Source organism: Myotis davidii, unplaced genomic scaffold (assembly GCF_000327345.1).
Source record: "Myotis davidii unplaced genomic scaffold, ASM32734v1 scaffold149, whole genome shotgun sequence".
Lineage (NCBI taxonomy): Eukaryota > Metazoa > Chordata > Mammalia > Chiroptera > Vespertilionidae > Myotis > Myotis davidii.
In genome coordinates this window covers 431,195-448,466 of record NW_006352194.1, presented here as the reverse complement: position 1 = coordinate 448,466, position 17,272 = coordinate 431,195, and the positions used below count along the sequence as shown (strand labels likewise).

General features: G+C 46.8%; 1 protein-coding gene across 2 annotated transcripts in view; it reads right to left on the bottom strand.

The window, feature by feature from the left end:
* Nucleotides 1–17,272, bottom strand: part of RPA2 (replication protein A2) — a 36,137-nt gene that overhangs the window by 7,804 nt on the left and 11,061 nt on the right. Inside the window, exons 1-4 of one of the 2 annotated variants that reach the window (XM_006777468.2) lie at nucleotides 7,570–7,793; nucleotides 7,205–7,311; nucleotides 2,529–2,630; nucleotides 2,291–2,404 (exon numbers count right to left, since the gene is read on the bottom strand). In XM_006777468.2, coding sequence (XP_006777531.1) covers nucleotides 2,291–2,404; nucleotides 2,529–2,630; nucleotides 7,205–7,311; nucleotides 7,570–7,579 — 333 coding nt within the window. In that variant the 5' untranslated portion in view covers nucleotides 7,580–7,793. Of the gene's footprint in view, nucleotides 1–2,290; nucleotides 2,405–2,528; nucleotides 2,631–7,204; nucleotides 7,312–7,569; nucleotides 7,794–17,272 lie in introns of those variants that run through there. The other variant, XM_015557260.1, reaches the window with a different exon arrangement.

Genomic DNA, 17,272 nt, shown 5'->3' with positions numbered 1-17,272 from the left:
ATAGTGTCAGCCTGAAGGGCCCCGGGTTCTTTTCCGGTCAAGGGCACATGCCCGGGTTGGGGACTCGATCCACAGTAGGAGCGTGCAGGAGGCAGCCGATCAATGATTCTCTCTCATCATTGATGTTTCCCTCTCTCCCCCTCCCTTCCTCTCTGAAATTGATTAAAAAAAAAAAAATAAAAGGCCTCTGCCCAATTAAAAAATAAAAAAACATGCATTTTATTTCAGTCTATTTCCTCCATACACACGTTTTTCTTTGCAAAAATGGGGTTATACTATGCATACTATCATATAGCATGCTCTTTTCCTCTCAACAATTTATGGTACACTTCTTTGTGACAATACATACATTTCTACATCATTTGGAATATTTTGTAAATATACCACGGTTTAATTCAAAATACCCTATTATTAGCATTTTAAGATTGTTTTTAATTTTTCATTATTATAAATAATGATATGATCAATATTCTTACAACTGCACATGTATTTAATTATGTCCTTAATGTAAACCTCTAGCAGTAGAGTATGAGGTCAACATTTTTATGAAGGATGATTTTGATCATTAGCTAATTTTTTAAAAATATGTATTTTTATTGATTTCAGAGAGGGAAAGGGAGATAGAAACATCAATGATGAGAAAGAATCATTGATTGGTTATCTCCTGCATTCCCCGCTATTTAGGACTGAGCTCGCAACCCGGGTATATGCCCTTGACCAGAGTCAAACCTGGGACCCTTCAGTCCGCAGGATGACACTCTTATCCACTGAGCCAAACTGGCTAGAGCGATCATCAGCTGATTTTAGAGAAAGGTTATACCAGTTTATATTTATACCATCTGAGTAGGATGGTACTCACTTTCCCAAACAAACAGTGACAAATCATTAACTAATTAAGTGCTTACGAAGTACTAGAGGCGCTGTGCTACCTATTGCTTTCATAAAAAGTGGGCAATGCGCCCTAACCGGTCTGGCTCAGTGGATAGAGCGTCGACCTGCGGACTCAAAGGTCCCAGGTTCGATTCCGGTCAAGGGCATGTACCTTGGTTGTGGGCACATCCCCAGTAGGGGGTGTGCAGGAGGCAGCTGATCGATGTTTCTCTCTCATCGATGTTTCTAACTCTCTATCCCTCTCCCTTCCTCTCTGTAAAAAAAATTAAAAAAAAAAAAGTGGGCAATGCCATTCTTTTTTCTTCTTCGCCAATTTAGTATGTTAAAAATATCTTAATGTCTATTAAACTTATTGTTGCTGCCATTTCATCTGTAATAAATAATCTGTGTATCTTCTTTGCCTACTTCTCTAAAATGCAATTGCTTTTTTCTTTGTAAGAACTTTTATTAAATAAAAAACTTGATGTTTATAATATGTGCAAAATTTTTTCCCATTTATTTAAATAATATTTATTCAGGGCCCATGCTGTAATTGGCATTGTTCTAGGTGCTGGGGATACAATGCCAACATAAAAATCCTTGTTCTCTAGTGCCTCCTACCTCTTGCCTTTTTAACTTGTTTATAGTATTTTGGAAAGTTTAGGTTTTAAACTTTTACAATATAAAATGTATTAACCTTTTATTTTAAGAATTTTGTCTTTGATGTCTTATGTATTACTAGTGTCCCAGTGCACAGATTCGTGCACACTGAAAGGAAATTAATTAGAAGAAATATTTTAATATCACTATTATCATCTTGCTAATGAAAAGAAAACAGGATTCTACTGAGTCTCCTATCTACTTCAGGACTTCTGTGAGGATCAAATGAGATGAGGCACGGGAAAGCGCTTCACAAACATCTGGTTAAACTGTAAAATGTTTTCACCTGCCTATAAAGCAAGTCAGATTCCTGGGCTGAAGAAACTCCAAGGAGGCTAGCTGCTACGGAGAGGAAGCTGGGCATTGCTACGTGATGTCATTACCCGGCGCCCACAGTGACCGTTTCCGGGTGGGGCTGGGCTGTGGGCCACATTTTGCGCCGGGGATCTTGGGAGCGTTGGCTGTGATTTGGCGGCGTGTCACTCCAGGGTGGTGGCGGGCCTGTGTCCCACTTGGGGTAAGCCGAGTGTTGGTTTGTCGGTGCTGGGTCCGTAGTGCTATTTATTTTTAAATGGTCACTGTGCCTCATGGCAGCTCCTGCGTTGAGTGTCTGCCCCCTGGTGGTCAGTGCATGTCACAGCTACTGGTCAGACAGACGGACATTTAACCTTTTATATATATAGGTTTTTATAATAAGAACCTTCAAAAAGACTAAAGAAATCCAACACCTCCATACCCCACCGATTTAAAAACCACTTACATCTGTGTCAACCCACTGGCGAACATCCATGGGTGCAGCTGTCATGTCATCTATTTTGTAAACAATGTTGGTTGGAGCCTTCTCAGCATGTCTGATTATCCCCACAATAGTGACCTAGGTCAGAAGAAAAAAAAGTTTGGTTTTCTCTGAGAACCTTCAGTCCACAGGCTGATGTTCTATCCACTGAGCCAAACCAGTTAGGGCTTAAATGAAATAATTTTTATTTCATTATTCATACCTGTGATATCTCAACACTCCCAATTCTGAACACTTCATCAACCAGAGTGGCAGAAAGCAGCTGAGATATGGTACAGGGTACAATGTGCTGGGCTCGGGTTCTCTGAAAAAAAGCATGCACAAAGTCAGTTGAAATAATAACTACCACTCATTTAACACCTGCTACATGTGCCAAGCACTTTGCATATATTATAACACTAGAGGCCAAGTGCACGAAATTCATGCACTCAGGGAGTGGGGGTCCCTCAGCCTGGCCTGCGCCCTCTTGCAGTCCGGAAGCCCTCGAAGGATGTCTGACTGCCGTGGAGGCAGGAGAGGTTCCTGCCACCGCTGCTGCACTCACCAGCCATAAGCCTGTCTTCTGGCTAAGCAGTGCTCCCCCTGTGGGAGTGTACTGACCACCAAGGGGCAGCTCCTGTGTTGAGCATCTGCCCCCTGGTGGTCAATATGCATCATAGCGACTGGTCATTCTGCCGTTTGGTCAATTTGCATATTAACCTTTTATTATATAGGATTGGATCTTCAAAACAAGCCTCATTATCTATGCTTCATATGGAAACAAAGGTCATATAGCTAACAAATGCCACACTTTAGAATTCAAACCCAGGTTTGTTTGACTCCAAAGCTCCTGAAGAATGGTTAGGTTTGTGTTGCACTAGAGATTCACCAAAATGAGTGGACCAGAGTGGGGGCAGCATGACCTGCTTCCTGAACAGACTTTTAAGAGGCAACTCCAGCTTTAGGCTGAGGACTAGCTGGAGCTAGCTGTTCATCCCTGGTGAAATGAGATGGTATTTGAGAAATGGCCAGTGGAGACAGAACTTTGAGCTTGCTCTAAATCTCTCCCTTTTTTAAAACCTTCAACCAAGGATATTTTTCCCAATGATTTTTTTTAATATGTTTTATTGATTTTTTACAGAGAGGAGAGGGGAGGGATAGTTAGAAACATCGATGACAGAGAAACATCAATCAGCTGCCTCTTGCACACCCCCTACTGGGGATGCCCGCAACCAAGGTACATGCCCTTGACCAGAATCGAACCTGGGACCCTTGAGTCTGCAGGCCAACGTTCTATCCGCTGAGCCAAACCGGTTAGGGTTTTCCCAGGCCAACGTAGAGAGAATGAAAGGAGGGGAGAAGGAGGGGAGAGAAAGAGAGAGTAACATTGATGTGAGAGAGATACATTGACTGGTTGCCTCCTGCAAATACCCTGACTGGGGGTGGGGAGTGAAGCCGCAACCGAGGTCCTTGCCACCCTTGACCAGGAATTGAATCTGTGACCCTTTGGTGCACAGGCTGACATGTTAACCAGTTAACCAAACCGACCAAGGCTTGATGTAAATTTCTTAATAAAAATATAACAAAAAGTTAGAGGTATGACTTCCTTTAGGACAGATGTTCTGACAACCAAATGGAAGTCCTAGGGAAAATTGGATAAGAGCTTGGCTATACTAGACATCTTAAAGGGAAGGGACAGGATGTGATGGGCAGAAGAGTCCCTAGTAAGAGCACTCAAATCACATCCTGAAGCAGTCTAACAATAGTATGAACTTATTTTTTCCTGCAACTGGCCAGGGATTGTCTGGGTCACATAAAGATGAGTATAGTTGCCCAGGGGAGGTGAAAATGCAAATAACAAACTTGATCTTGATATAGTACCAAATAAGATGCACTAGTGGGATGTAAAAAAAAATTATGGTATTGTGATTTCAAGAGGAAGCATTTTAGGCTGAACCCTAAAACCCAAACATTTTTGTTTTTGTTGTTAATCCTCACCCAAGGATATTTTTCCATTGATTTCTAGGGAGAGTGGAAGAGAGAGGGAAAGACAGAAACATCGATGTGAGAGAAACACCATCGACTGGTTGCCTTCTGCACATGCCCGGAGCCAGGGAGGAGCCTGCAACTAAGGTACATGCCCTTGACCAGAATCGAACCCAGGACCCTTTGGTCTGCAGGCTGACGCTCTATCCACCGAACCAAACGGGCGAGGGCTGAAACACAACCATTTGACAGTGAAAAAATAGTAGCTGAGGAATGAGCATTACAGGCTGAGGACAAATATGCACTTCCACAGAATCATAGAGGGAATAGTCAAAACAAAAAGAGCATAGTGGGTTAAAGATTAGAGTTCTTTCTGTCAGAAATCAACAGGGAGTAACCTGACGACTGTTCTACATGCAAGACCAAACATAGTAGACTCTTGGCCTTCAAGGATTTAGCAGTTGCAGCTTTACCCCGAAGGTCCATGACACTAGTAACATTTCACTTTGCTGAAGTATAATTTTGAATGGTGAGTATTAGCAAGATGGTAGAAAATAAGTCCAGCCAACCACTAGAACATATACCACAAAAAGCAGCACCTGAGGGTAAGAGTTTGGCTCTACCACTCAGGAGCAGTGTGCTTTAGGTCACATTTCTCAACTCATCTGTACCTCAGTAATCTCATCTACAAAACTAGGAATGACAAAATCATTATGAAAATTACATATATGGTGAAGTACCTACAATACTACCTGGTTCATGTATGCATACTCAATAAATGTCAGCAATTATTGTGTCAGCTATTGTTCCTCACTCTTTACATTTGAAATAGCTTTTAATAAGGATGTGAAGGAATCGACTGTATTTTTAAATTTTACTTTACAGCATTTTATAGGTGAAGTTATATGCTATATTAGTATTTATAGATTGAAAATTTGCTGAGGTCCCAGATTTAGTTCTCAAACTCTCACAACCGAGAGTTTTATTGTATCTGCAGCATAAGAAAATTAAAAATCACTACAGTAACAGCAGCAAGAACATGGGCTTTGGAGCCAGACAGTTCTATAGACCTGTGTTCAAATCCCAGCTCCAAGCCCTGACACACCACCACCTCTTCTGTAAAATGAGGACATTTGAAACATATAACTTATACAAATGTGACAACACCAATGTCTACATAGGTATTTAATAAATACAATTACTCCTCAGGTAAAAAAGTTATGTATGGGTAATTACTAAAGTGTTAGAAATGCCTTCAAATTCATCTCAAATCAGTTGTAGCCTGTTTTTTAATGAGCACCTATTATGTGCCAGAAACTGATTGCAATGAGTGCCTGATTTGTACCAAAAAGATTCAGAGAGTGAATCAGGCACAAGTATGTTCAATTTTGAAAATATAATTTTCTAGGTGACTATGAACCACAGGATATTCTTAAGTACTGTATGAAACCACCATTTTTATCGATGAAACATTGGAAATTTCTCATGGTTCAATAAAATATAATGGGTTTACAGTCAACAGGAAACATTTAAATCTAATTTACTGTGGGAAAGGCACTGGACTTTAAACACAAAAAGACTTAGGTTTCAGTCTTCAGCTTATAACCATCATCATTCTCTGAAAAGCTATCTCAAAACACAGCCCATGCTAGGAATCCTGAGATAAAAATTCTAACAACTGGAATGAAGAAAAAATAGTTAAACGTAGGGCGGAAAGATGAGAATCAATTATCTAGCTTCTGTTTTCACCTTCACAGCCTCAAGGAGGAAAAATTAGAGAACTGGAGTCCCCTCTGGTCTTTCCGGGTTAAAAACACACACACAAAAACTACCACCGAGAGAGGCTGTCTACCAGATTTTGGATTTGCTCAGCATCTCGTGTGTTCCGTCTGGTTCCAGTTACTCGCTGTGTCAGCTTAGGGAGTCCCTTCATCTCCCCGAGCCTGTGTGGTGCAAGGGAGTAAGCAACAAACACCTTATAGCATTACATGAAACAAGCTGCATGAAAAACACAAAGCAACATCCAAATGTATGAGAATTACCGATGCATTCATTCTTCCCCACCCACACCCACCCCAGAACTCAGTGTAGGTAAAAGCTTAACAACCGGCCCGCCAAACACAGAAGCTGCTAACACCTCTGAACGGCACCTAAGAGGCCACATTGACCCTGTACCGAAAGGACGGAACCCACAGCGGTTGTTACACGCAAACTCCTTTTCCACAAGAGCGCGTAACAGGCGCGTGGCCAGCTTTCACCTTCCTTCCTCCGACTTTGGCCGATTCACCCGCTCCCGGGGAGGAGAAGGACCAGCACCGCATCAGGTGGAGAAACCACAGGGGCCACCGAGACCCCGGGTTCAAACCGCTCCACTCCCTCGCTGCGTTAAAAGGCCGTTGATTCGGGCGCGATGCATTATGGTCCTCGCTCAGGTCTTTTAAGTAATACGCGGGGCCACTGACCGACGTGACTACGGGGCGGCGTGTCACACAGGTTCTCATATTGTCCGACAACCTGGCGAGGCACGTGTGAGGAAGACGGTGGACAGGCCTGACTGACCGCAGAGGCCACGCTCTTTGCACCGCACCGTGTCACCTCGCTCTGCTTAACTTAAACACGACTCGGAACACAAAAAGGTCGTAAAAGAGGCTAATAACACGAGTTCGGTTCTCCCACTAGGCCTTGGCTACGTTAGTAAACTTCACAATAAAGGCAAGGACGCAGTGAGTGCAACAATTGGGGAGATGCCTTTTTTCAAACTTACAGCACTTAGGGGATTCAGCAAGGTAATAGTTGGTAGTTATCAAATCAGCTCATGTTTACCACCCTTCCTTCGCCGCACACATTTGCTCCCATGGGTGAATTACGCGCTTCAGGACAGACCAAAAAAAACGAAATATTCTTTCCACGTACTGATTTCCTCTCAGCCTGAGAAGGTGTCGGCGATCCAAAGCCCCCGGGGGACTGGGTGTAGCCGCCGGCTCCCCCGAAGGTGGCGCTGCCATAGCTCTCAAATCCACCTGGTTTTAAATAACAACCGCATTAGCACCTGAGCCGCTTTTCCAAGCTTCTGAACGACCCACAAGTCCCCTACCCACCTCGCTCCTCGACCCAAACACTCCCAGCGCGTCCCTAAGCTTCCCGACCACCCGTCGCGGCCTCCAATCGCCGCGGCCTCGGCTCCCGCCCCTCCCCCCTCCCGCCACCACACGCCTCTCCGATCCCGCTCTCTTTGCTAAATTCTTGCTATTCTCATTCTCCGCCACATTTATCATTACTGTTCCACATCTTGGTCACGACTCCCTCAGGAAAGACGCCCAGAGGGCTCCGGTCCTCTGGGTTCGCCGGACGCCTCAGAACTCTGTTGCGGCTGCAGCACTGTACTTTTCGCTGGCGCCACAAACTCCTTCCCGCGAATGGCGGAGCCAATCACGGTCCAAGAACGCTTCCTTCGTCAGCCAATCAATGCTCGTGAATCCTACGCTTTTTCCGGTCTTTGCTGGCCTGGCTTCTGAAGTCGCGCACTCCGTTCCAAGTAGGACCGGAAGCCATTACGGCCATCTTTACTAAGGGCACGCACGCTACGTCAGCGGAAGCGAGGATTTGCGCGAGGCCGCTGGCGTCTCAGAAAAATAACCAATCCAATAATACCAGATCTCAAGCCCATATAATCCCACCCCCACCAATAAGCGACGTGACGTCACTTCCTTTGTTCGGCGTTTTCCTCTGTTCCCGCCAAATTTTCACCAATCATAGGACGCCTTAATCGAAAGCGCTATAGTAGACCCCGGCCTGTGTGGCCCAACTGTTGAGTCTGGACCCAGGAACCAAGAGGACGCGGGTTTGATTCCCCGTCAGGACACATGCTCCCTGTTGCGGGCTCAGTCCCCAGTAGGGGGCGTGCAGGAGTCAGTTGATAATGATTCTTATCACTGATGCTTCTCCCTCGCTCTCTAAAAATCAATAAAAACATAAATAAAGCGCTATAGGAGAATTCCCGCTTCGGAGTCTGCACCCTGCAGTCCCCCAAGATATGTCCTTTCAGGAAACTCAGTCCTAGTTCACTGCGCCTGATGGATTGACCCGTTTCTAATTTTACCCAGAGAAGCTATAAAAAATCTACACTCCCCCAGGACGGCCTTCCAGAAACTCTGAGGACGGCACCCCACACCATCCTCAGCCCCCTCCACTCCCGCTCCACACCCTCTGCTGTTCCAGCTGCTCTAAACATAAGGCGTGTTCCTCCTGTATCAGTTCCTTACTCCAAACACTGCTGGGTCGTTAGACATCCCCGTCCCATTTATTCATTTCAAATATGTATTGATTCCCTTTTTGCTCTAAGCTCTCTGCTGGCCATTGGGACTCAGTGCAAAGGTAGACATGGTCCCAGGACCCCTGCATCATTTTCTTTTCTTTTATTAAAACAGCAGGCACTGCCTTAAGCATTTTGCATTTCTTAACTGAAGCCTGTGAGGTTGGTGAGGCGCTGCTATTGTCCCCATTTCACAGATAAGGAAACTGAGGCACGCTTGTGGAAGCCTGCATTCGAGCCTGGAAAGTCTGATTTTGTTCACCAGTGTAGTTACTATGCCCTTTTTGTGTGTTAATCCTCACCCGAGGATTGTGTAAATTTTTATGTGTTTGTTTGATTCTCCCCACGTTCTGCGTGGTTCAGGGTTCATGATCTGGAAGGGGAGCCGCATGCAAATGAAAGATACAAGACAGAGATAATTTGGAAATATTGGGGGGCCAGGCAGACAAGTCCAACTCAAGGGAAGGACTTCCACTGGTGCTCAGGCTGTGCCAACTTTTATTGGTTTAGAATATGTCCATAGCCCTTAGGCAGTCAATTTCCAGTAACAGGCAGACTAGCCCATCAGCAAGGATTTACATAATAATAAGTGGGGAAGTTGCTTCCGCTACCATTGTCTGGACTAACAATGGGTGCTCAGCTCTGACCTTTGCCAGAGCTTCAAGGGTCACCAGCCTTCCGGTTCTCTGTCTACACCTCTCTGCTAGTGAAGACAATAGGCAGCTTCCCACAGAGGATCTTTTTCCGTTGATTTTTAGAGAGTGGGAGGGCGGGGTAGAGACGTAGAGAAACATGGATGTAAGGAGACACCTTGATTGGTGGCCCCCCAGCCGCACCCTGACCCTGGGACCGAGCTGGGATGAGCTTACAGTCTACTGAGGTGCGACGACGTGACCTTGACCAGATCGAACGGACCCTTGGGTGGGTGGCCGCACTCTGACCACTGGACAGCCGGCTGTGCCCTGTGCCCTCGTGGACACCCCAAACAGGCCCATGGCGCTGGCTGGGCAGGGCTGGCGGTGTGGGGGGCCGGGTCACGGACTCCCCACTGTCTTTCCAGGGAAGGAAAACGACACAAGCACGATGCCAAATAGCAACGGACACAGAGTGCAGACGCGGACCAACTATGTGTTTTAGCAGGGGTCAGAAATTGGGATTTTTGTGTTAAAAATGGCTGCATTTTCAGTGTTTTAAAACAAATTGAACAGTTTCAAAACTGTAAGCCAAAGGAAAGGTATGTGTGGGCCACAGGTCACTTTTTAAATCCTGTCAGCTGCCCAGTCGTTGCTGAGGAATAAACTAGACACAGCCAAGACACAAATCGGAGGCAGACGGTGGGTGGGTGGGGAGAGGTGAGCCGAAGAGCTTGCAAGCAGATATGCACACCCCATGGCACAGACAACAGTGTGTGGGAGCCTGGGGACGGGGGGCTGGAGGGGACGCTGGGGGACGAGTGGGGACATCTGCAATACTTTTAACAGTAAAGATAACAACAACAACAACAAAAACGATCTGGGCAGCCCGACTGGTGTGGCTCAGAGACTGAGCGTCGACCTAAGAACCAGGAGGTCATGGTTCAACTCCCCGTCAGGGCACATGCCCAGGTTGCAGGCAGGATCCCTCGTGCGGGGCGTGGAGGGGGCAACCAGTCCATGATTCTCTCATCATTGATGATGAGACATTATTAAGCCTAAAGTGATTGAAACTTCCATAGTCTGATAAGAACAGATTTATGATATATGGGATAAAATGTTTGAAAGTAACACTATTCTGGTGTGCCAGGCCAGCACAGCCAAGGGTTCCGTGAGCCTGGGGCAGGGAGAGGGGTCCCAGGGGGACGGGGAGCAAAGGATTGAAGAAAAGACAGACGAAGAGAATAAGCTGGGGCTAGGGGGATCTCCTGTGCCTGGCTAAGGCCACAGAGGGCAAGCTCAGGCTTTATTTTATAGCCAGAGGTAAACAAGGTAGTGGTCTCCATAGCTACAGTGTTGTGAGTTTCACTTGTTTTGGCAGCACTTGCTGCACCTCCCACAGCCCATTAGCTACCCAGGAAGGATCTAGGGAGCCTCATAAAAACAAGCCTAATTATGCTAAGAGGGCTGTGCCCTCTAAGCTGGGACTTGTTTTGGCTTTGCCAACAGGTCAGTCTGAGGCTTAACCCTATAGCTGCTCCCCACATTCTGGGAAATTTGTGTGTTCACAAATTGGGTTAATGGGCTTCATTTGGGGTTTGATTCGTTATAAATTCAGCTGTGAAGGTTAAACAGGTAAAAATGAAATGAAAATGTCTTAGATTAAAATATAACACAATGCAAACCATCAAAATAAGATCTTTGCATATCTTTTTAAGAGCTTGATGATCAGATAAATTGAACAGAGGGCTCGGTTCTCTGTCAGTGCTAAAAATAATTGATATTTGCTCTGTGTGTTAATGAATTCATCTCTCAAGGTTTACTTTTGTCAAGTTGCAATCTTCCAGGCACAGTGATTTTTTTAAAACTTATCTTTATTGATTTGAGAGAGGAAGGGAAATGGAGAGAAACATCAATGACAGAGAATCATTGATTGGCTGCTTCCGGCAGGCCCCACACTGGGGATCAAGGCCGAAACCCGGGCATGTGCCCTGACCGGGAATCAAACCATGACCTCCTGGTTCATAGGTCAGTGCTCAACCACTGAGCCACACCGGCCAGGCTCACAGTGATTTTCGAGAAGTCTTCCATTTCCCTCTCTATCTAGGCTATTACCAGGACTGAAAAGAGGAGAAATCACCCTTTATTTATTTTTTTAAAGGTATGTTTTTATTGATTTTTTTTTTGAGAGAGAGAGGAAGGGAAAGGGATAGAGAGATAGAAACATCAATCAGAGAGAAACATTGATCCGCTGCCTCCTACACGCCCCTACTGGGGATCAACCCCAAAACCAGGGCATGTGCCGTGACCCGGAATGGAATAGGCAACTTTTGGTTCATGGGTCGATGCTCAACCACTGAGCCACACTGGCTGGGCAGAAGTCACCCTTTAAACACATTCTGGTAGCCCTGGCTGGGTGGGTCAGTTGGTTGAAGTTGGTTGAAGGCACCAAAAGGTGGGGGGTTTGATTCCCGGTCAAGACACATACCTAGGTTGTGGGTTTGATCCCCAATCAGGGCATGCACAGGAGGTGGCCGACCAATGTTTCTCTCTTATGTTGATGTTTCTCTCTCTAAAAATCAATAAAGAAACATATTGTCAGGTGAGGATTAAAAAAAATTGTTAACTGAATGAGTGAGTGAATGAAAGCTAAAGATCAATGTAGCTTTGCTTTAGAGTGACTGGATTCATTGTGTTCCCACTCTTGCCCTTTTGGACTAAGCCCTGTGTGGACTTGACCCTCGGGCCAGCCACAGCAGCAGCCAGAAGCTCTGAGGCTGGGAATGGGCAAAGGTCACTAGCACTCGAGGACTATCACCCACACTCCCCAGGGCTTTGCTGCCAAGGCGTTTGTTTCTCCTGAGGTGATAGGCCTGAAAGGCTACAGCAAAATCATGAAGAATGCTTGCCTCTTACAGCTTTACACAGCACTAGTGGCCTGGTGCATGAAATTCGTGCATGGGGGGGTGGGTGTCCCTCAGCCGGGCCTGCACCCTCTCCAATTTGGGATCCCTCGGGGGATAACTGGCAGTTGGACATCCCCCTCACCGGCAACTGATTTATGTTTCTCTCACATATCAATACTAGAGGCCCAGTGCACAAAATTCAAGCACGGGGGGTGGGAGGGTCCCTCAGCCCAGCCTGCACCCTCTCCGATCTGGGACACCCCTCTCACAATCCAGGACTGCTGGTACCCAACAGCTCGCCTGCCTGCCTGGTTGCCCCTAACTGCTTCTGCCTGCCAGCCTGATCATCCCTAACTGCTCCCCTGCTGGCTTGATTGCCCCTAACCATCTCTGCCTCAGCCCAGCACCTGGGACCCAGGATTCCCTCCTCCAGCTGACCACAGGCACCTGGGACCTGGGCTTCCCTCCCTCTGGTCAGCCATAGGCACACGGGACCCAGGCCGACTTTGCCCAGGCTGGCTGCAGCCGCAGGGGATGGTGGGCAGGTGGTTTCGCCCGGGCTGCAGCCGCAGGTGCTGACGCCTGGGACCACAGGGTGGGCGGCTTCTTCCTCTCCTGGGTCACAGCCAGCCACAGGTGCTGGTGCCCGGGACTGCCAGCAGGCGGCTTCACCCAGGCCTGGCTTTGTCAGGAAGGATGTGTGGATGGTAGTGCAGAAGATGTGCAGTCTAATTAGCATATTACCCTTTTATTAGATTAGATCATGGTGTATTTTTTCTTGCCATTATTAACCATAGTAACTGTTGCTTATGTACTAAAGTTCTATTCCTGCTAAGTCTAGAAGCAGCCTCAGAATCCTTCTCACCATTCATCTTAAGTCTGATGCTTAGATGATCAGAATTAATACCTGAGGTGAAACCTCTTACTGCAGATGTATCCCAGAATGCATGGCATCCTCTCTGCTTTATGATCCAGCTAATAACACATTGCCTCGATCATGTTGACTGAGGTCATTTTCCCCTGCAGTTTCTAGTAGTAGATTACCATCTACTGCCTAGGAAGCAAAATTGACTGTCTCCATGTAGATTGCAAAATAGGGCATTTTTCTCATCAATAAAATTTCATTCTTTCAGCATAAATAATTTTGTCAACAACGTTTTGAGGCAGTAACTGTTTATAACAAATTGAGTGAATTATTGTTTCAGGTACTGTGCTGTGTCATACACAGATTTCATTTTATCTTTGCAACAACTCTATACAGTAGGTACTATAATGACACAGATGAGGACACCGAGGTATAGAGAGTTCAGGTAACTTGACCAGTAAAACCTGAGAGTGGCTGAGTCTCATTTCAAATCCATGAGCCTTGGCATTTAACCATTACACTCCACTCAGTATTGTGCTGGAGCCCGCTCTTACTGGCTCACAAATTTTCAGGAATTTTGTAAGCTGGTTGTTAAACATGCTCATTATTAAAAATTAAATCATATAATCTTAAAAGTGAATAAATTACATTAAAACCAAAGGTAATACATACTCTAAATTCATCACTCCTCAATTATTTACTACACTTTACTGTTCTGACTCTTGACATTATTTATATCTTTTGGGTCTTTCTGGTAGAATATAATAGTGTATTACTGCATGTTTCTCCTCAGCTCTGCATTTAGTGGCATCACATTAGCAGCTGAAATCAGCCTTGGATGGAGAATTTGTGCCACAGAAATTGGCCGACAGTATAAATCAGAGTTTTGTTTTCTTTGATTGAGCGCCAGTTGTTAAACATTTATCAGCACAACACTGACCACATTGGTGGTGGTGGTCTTGTCAGAATGTGTTAGATTATGCAGATGAAAATCATTTTAAATAGACTTGATGTAGATATTTTCAAAGATGGAAGAGTTGTCCCTGTCAACTATGTTAGTTGATTCATAGCTTCGCTAATTGTCATCATTGCAATTTTCAGTCCCCATATGGATTGCTGGATATAATATGTCATGCCCTGTCCCTGTCTCCTCCCTTTGTAGCCTTAGTTACCTTAAGGACTCTAGTTTTCCATTTATATGTTTAAGTACCAACCTTACTGGCTTAAAAATGTAAGCTTTTAACACTGCTCTGTTCCGTATCCTTCCGATGAAAAGTGGAGTTGGGTTGCGGCACAGGAGAGAAATTCAGACGGGGAATATTGGAGTAATGACTGCAGTGGGAGAAGAGGGAAACTGTTTCCCTGGCCACAGGCCTGAGGCCCTGGACCACAGGGCTGGTAGCTTCTCCGAGTGGCTGCAGCCTGGGACCTCTGGCCGATAGCTTGTCCATCTCCTGGGCTGCAGCCAGCCGCAGGCACTGGCGCTTCTCCGTGTCCCCTGTGATACACTGGGCAGCTTCTCCGGCAGCTGCAGCCTGAGATCATGGGCAGGCGGCTTCTTCATCTCCTAGGCCACAGCCAGCCTCAGGCGCTAGGGCCCGGCTTCTCAGTCTCCCCGAGGACATGGGGCAGGCGGATGTGGGGCAGGCGGCTTCTTCAGCTGGCTGCAGCCTGAGATCATGGGGTAGGCGGCTTCTTTATCTCCCGGGCCCAAACCAGCCTCAGGCGCTGGAGCCAGACTTCTCTGTCTCCCCTGACTTCTGTGTCTCCAACAGGCCTGGAGTGGCCAAAGCCTGGATGCTTACATGGCTGCAAAGCAAGTATCCCGACTCCAGCCTCCTCTATCTTTGTTGGGTTAACTTGCATATCACTCCTGATTGGCTGGTGGCCGTGGCTTGTGGGCATCGCAAAGGGACAGTTAATTTGCATGTTTCTCTTTTATTAGTGTAGATGCTCTTCCCTAAGAGTGATGGAGATTTTCTGTAGATTACAATTGCCAAGAGTCAAATAAGTGCCGTGGACAATTTGAAGAGGAGGGACTGGTTTGTACTTAAAGAGGCAAAGCTCCAACCATTCGGATTTCTCTGCCTCTCTTACCTTTTTCAGGAAACCCAGCACAAACGGGTTCAGCTGGTCAGGCTGGACCCAGGAAGAAGCCACTGTTCTTTAGGCAGCAAAATCCTGGCAGAGGGCTGAGTCAGGGCTGAAACCCTCCTGCTCCACTCTGAGCTCTGGCTGTGTCTGTCCGGGCTGGAGGCATGTTTTTCTAATCCACACACAGGCCTAAAGGAGTGACTTTTTCTTTCTCTCTTTCTTTTAAAATATATTTTTATTGATTTTTAGATAGAGAGGAAGGGAGAGGGAGAAAGCAATAGAAAGATGGATGAGAGAGAAACATTGATCAGCTGCCTCCTGCATGCCCCCCACCGTGAACTGACCTACAACTCGGGCTTGTGTCCGGGCTCAGAATCAAACCCACTATCTCTTGGTGCATGGGAGGACTCTCAATCCATTGAGCCACACCAGCCGGACAAGGGCGAGGGGTGCCTGTTTCTATTCTCACAGAAATACCTTGTGGGTTAGTAGTGGTGGTGGTGATGGTGAAAAGGAAAATGGGGGTAGGGGAGCTTGCAACCTAGTTCAGTATCTGGTTAAAACTGTAGTCTTACTTCCCCACGCTGACTTGGGCGGAGCTGCAGGGCCTAACCCCAGGGCCCCGTCACAGCTGACTTGGGCGGAGCTGCGAGGACCCTCAGAGGCCACCACAGGAGGAGATATATAGGTCAGAGCCTCCCCGCGAGTTCAGTTCAGGCTTTGGATCCGGAATTCCCTGTGCATTCTGCCACAACAATGGGGAGCTTTCTGGGGACACTGACCAAAAAACTGGGGTATTTAAAAGTAGTCTTTGCAGTCAGCCAAAAGCTGAGTGGGACTCTAGCACCCCTCAATGGGTTTACAAGGAGCACCTGAGCCTGCCCTAGACTTTCAGCCTGTCCTCCTTCCCCACCAGTCCCCTAGCTTACCTTCCAAGCGAACCTCGATGTGCCCCAGATACCGTCCAGCAGGTAGGAATCAGGCCATAGGCTCTGGTGCAAGAAATGTCACACTGCCTTGTTTTTGTTAAATCAACAGCTGAAATGGCACAAAATTCAGTCCTGGTGGTTATTTTGATGCCCTCCTCCTCCCTGGGGTGGCTCAGGGCCCTGAACACGACTGTTCTTCTGTAACGATCTATTTGTACGTCTTAACTCCTTCACCTTTTTCACCCACCCCACACCCCGCTCCCAGACACTTTCAATAGTAAGAGATTAAACCCCTGTCACCTTCTCAGCCTGAGTCAGATTCCTCCTCTCGGCTTGTCAAGCCACTGAATATGCTGAAATGCATGCTGTCCAGTGGGTGACCTCCCCATCTTGAGGGCAGGGCTGCCCTGGGTTCCCTCCGTCTCCCTGGGACATGGCTCCCAGCATGAATGAATGGATGACTCATAGCCTTGATTCATTTGTGAATGAGCAGCTTTATCCCCAACTAACAGTGACGTTCCTTTGATGGCAAAGACCAGCCATGTTCTACAGGTTTGTTTGCTCTCCAAGAGCTTATGACATTTGCCTCCCACTGACTGGGGTTAGGTGAGTGCCCCCAAGAAACCAGTTGCTGGCTGGACTGACATGCTCTGAAGAACTGGCGGTGTTACCGATGAGACCATGAGGCCTCAGTTCTTGTCTTCTTTTTTTGATATTTTCATACAGATTTTTTATTTTTTTAATATATTATATATAAAACCATAGAGACCAACACCCTCCCTAAACTCCTTTCCCCCTCCCTGTAGTGGGGTGGGGGGCCTGGAGGAGAGCTGGGGAAGGCCCCCCCAGGAGTGGGTGGACAGAGAGACAAATATAGATAGGACAGATGTGGGGGAGAAGGTAGAGGGAAGGGAAGCTGGAACCTGGGGAAGGGGGATTGGAGAAAAGGGCTGGGGCTGTCTCCCTCACCTCCTCCATCAAAGTTATGACACAAAGACACAGAATCCCTGTTTTCACACCCTCCCCCCAACCCTTACCCCCACCGTGCAAACATGGCTTTGCAAAGAGGTGCCCAGAGCTCTATGGAGCTCCTACAATGGCTGGCATGAGGTCTTGGACCCCCAAAGAAATCTGCGTTTCCCTTCTCTGCCCACCCCACCCTTCCCAGAATCTGATCCCCTCCCCACATGACCTGGTTCTGCAGCTTAGGGGCCCTGGCCTTCCCCCTGTTATCTTCCCCCCA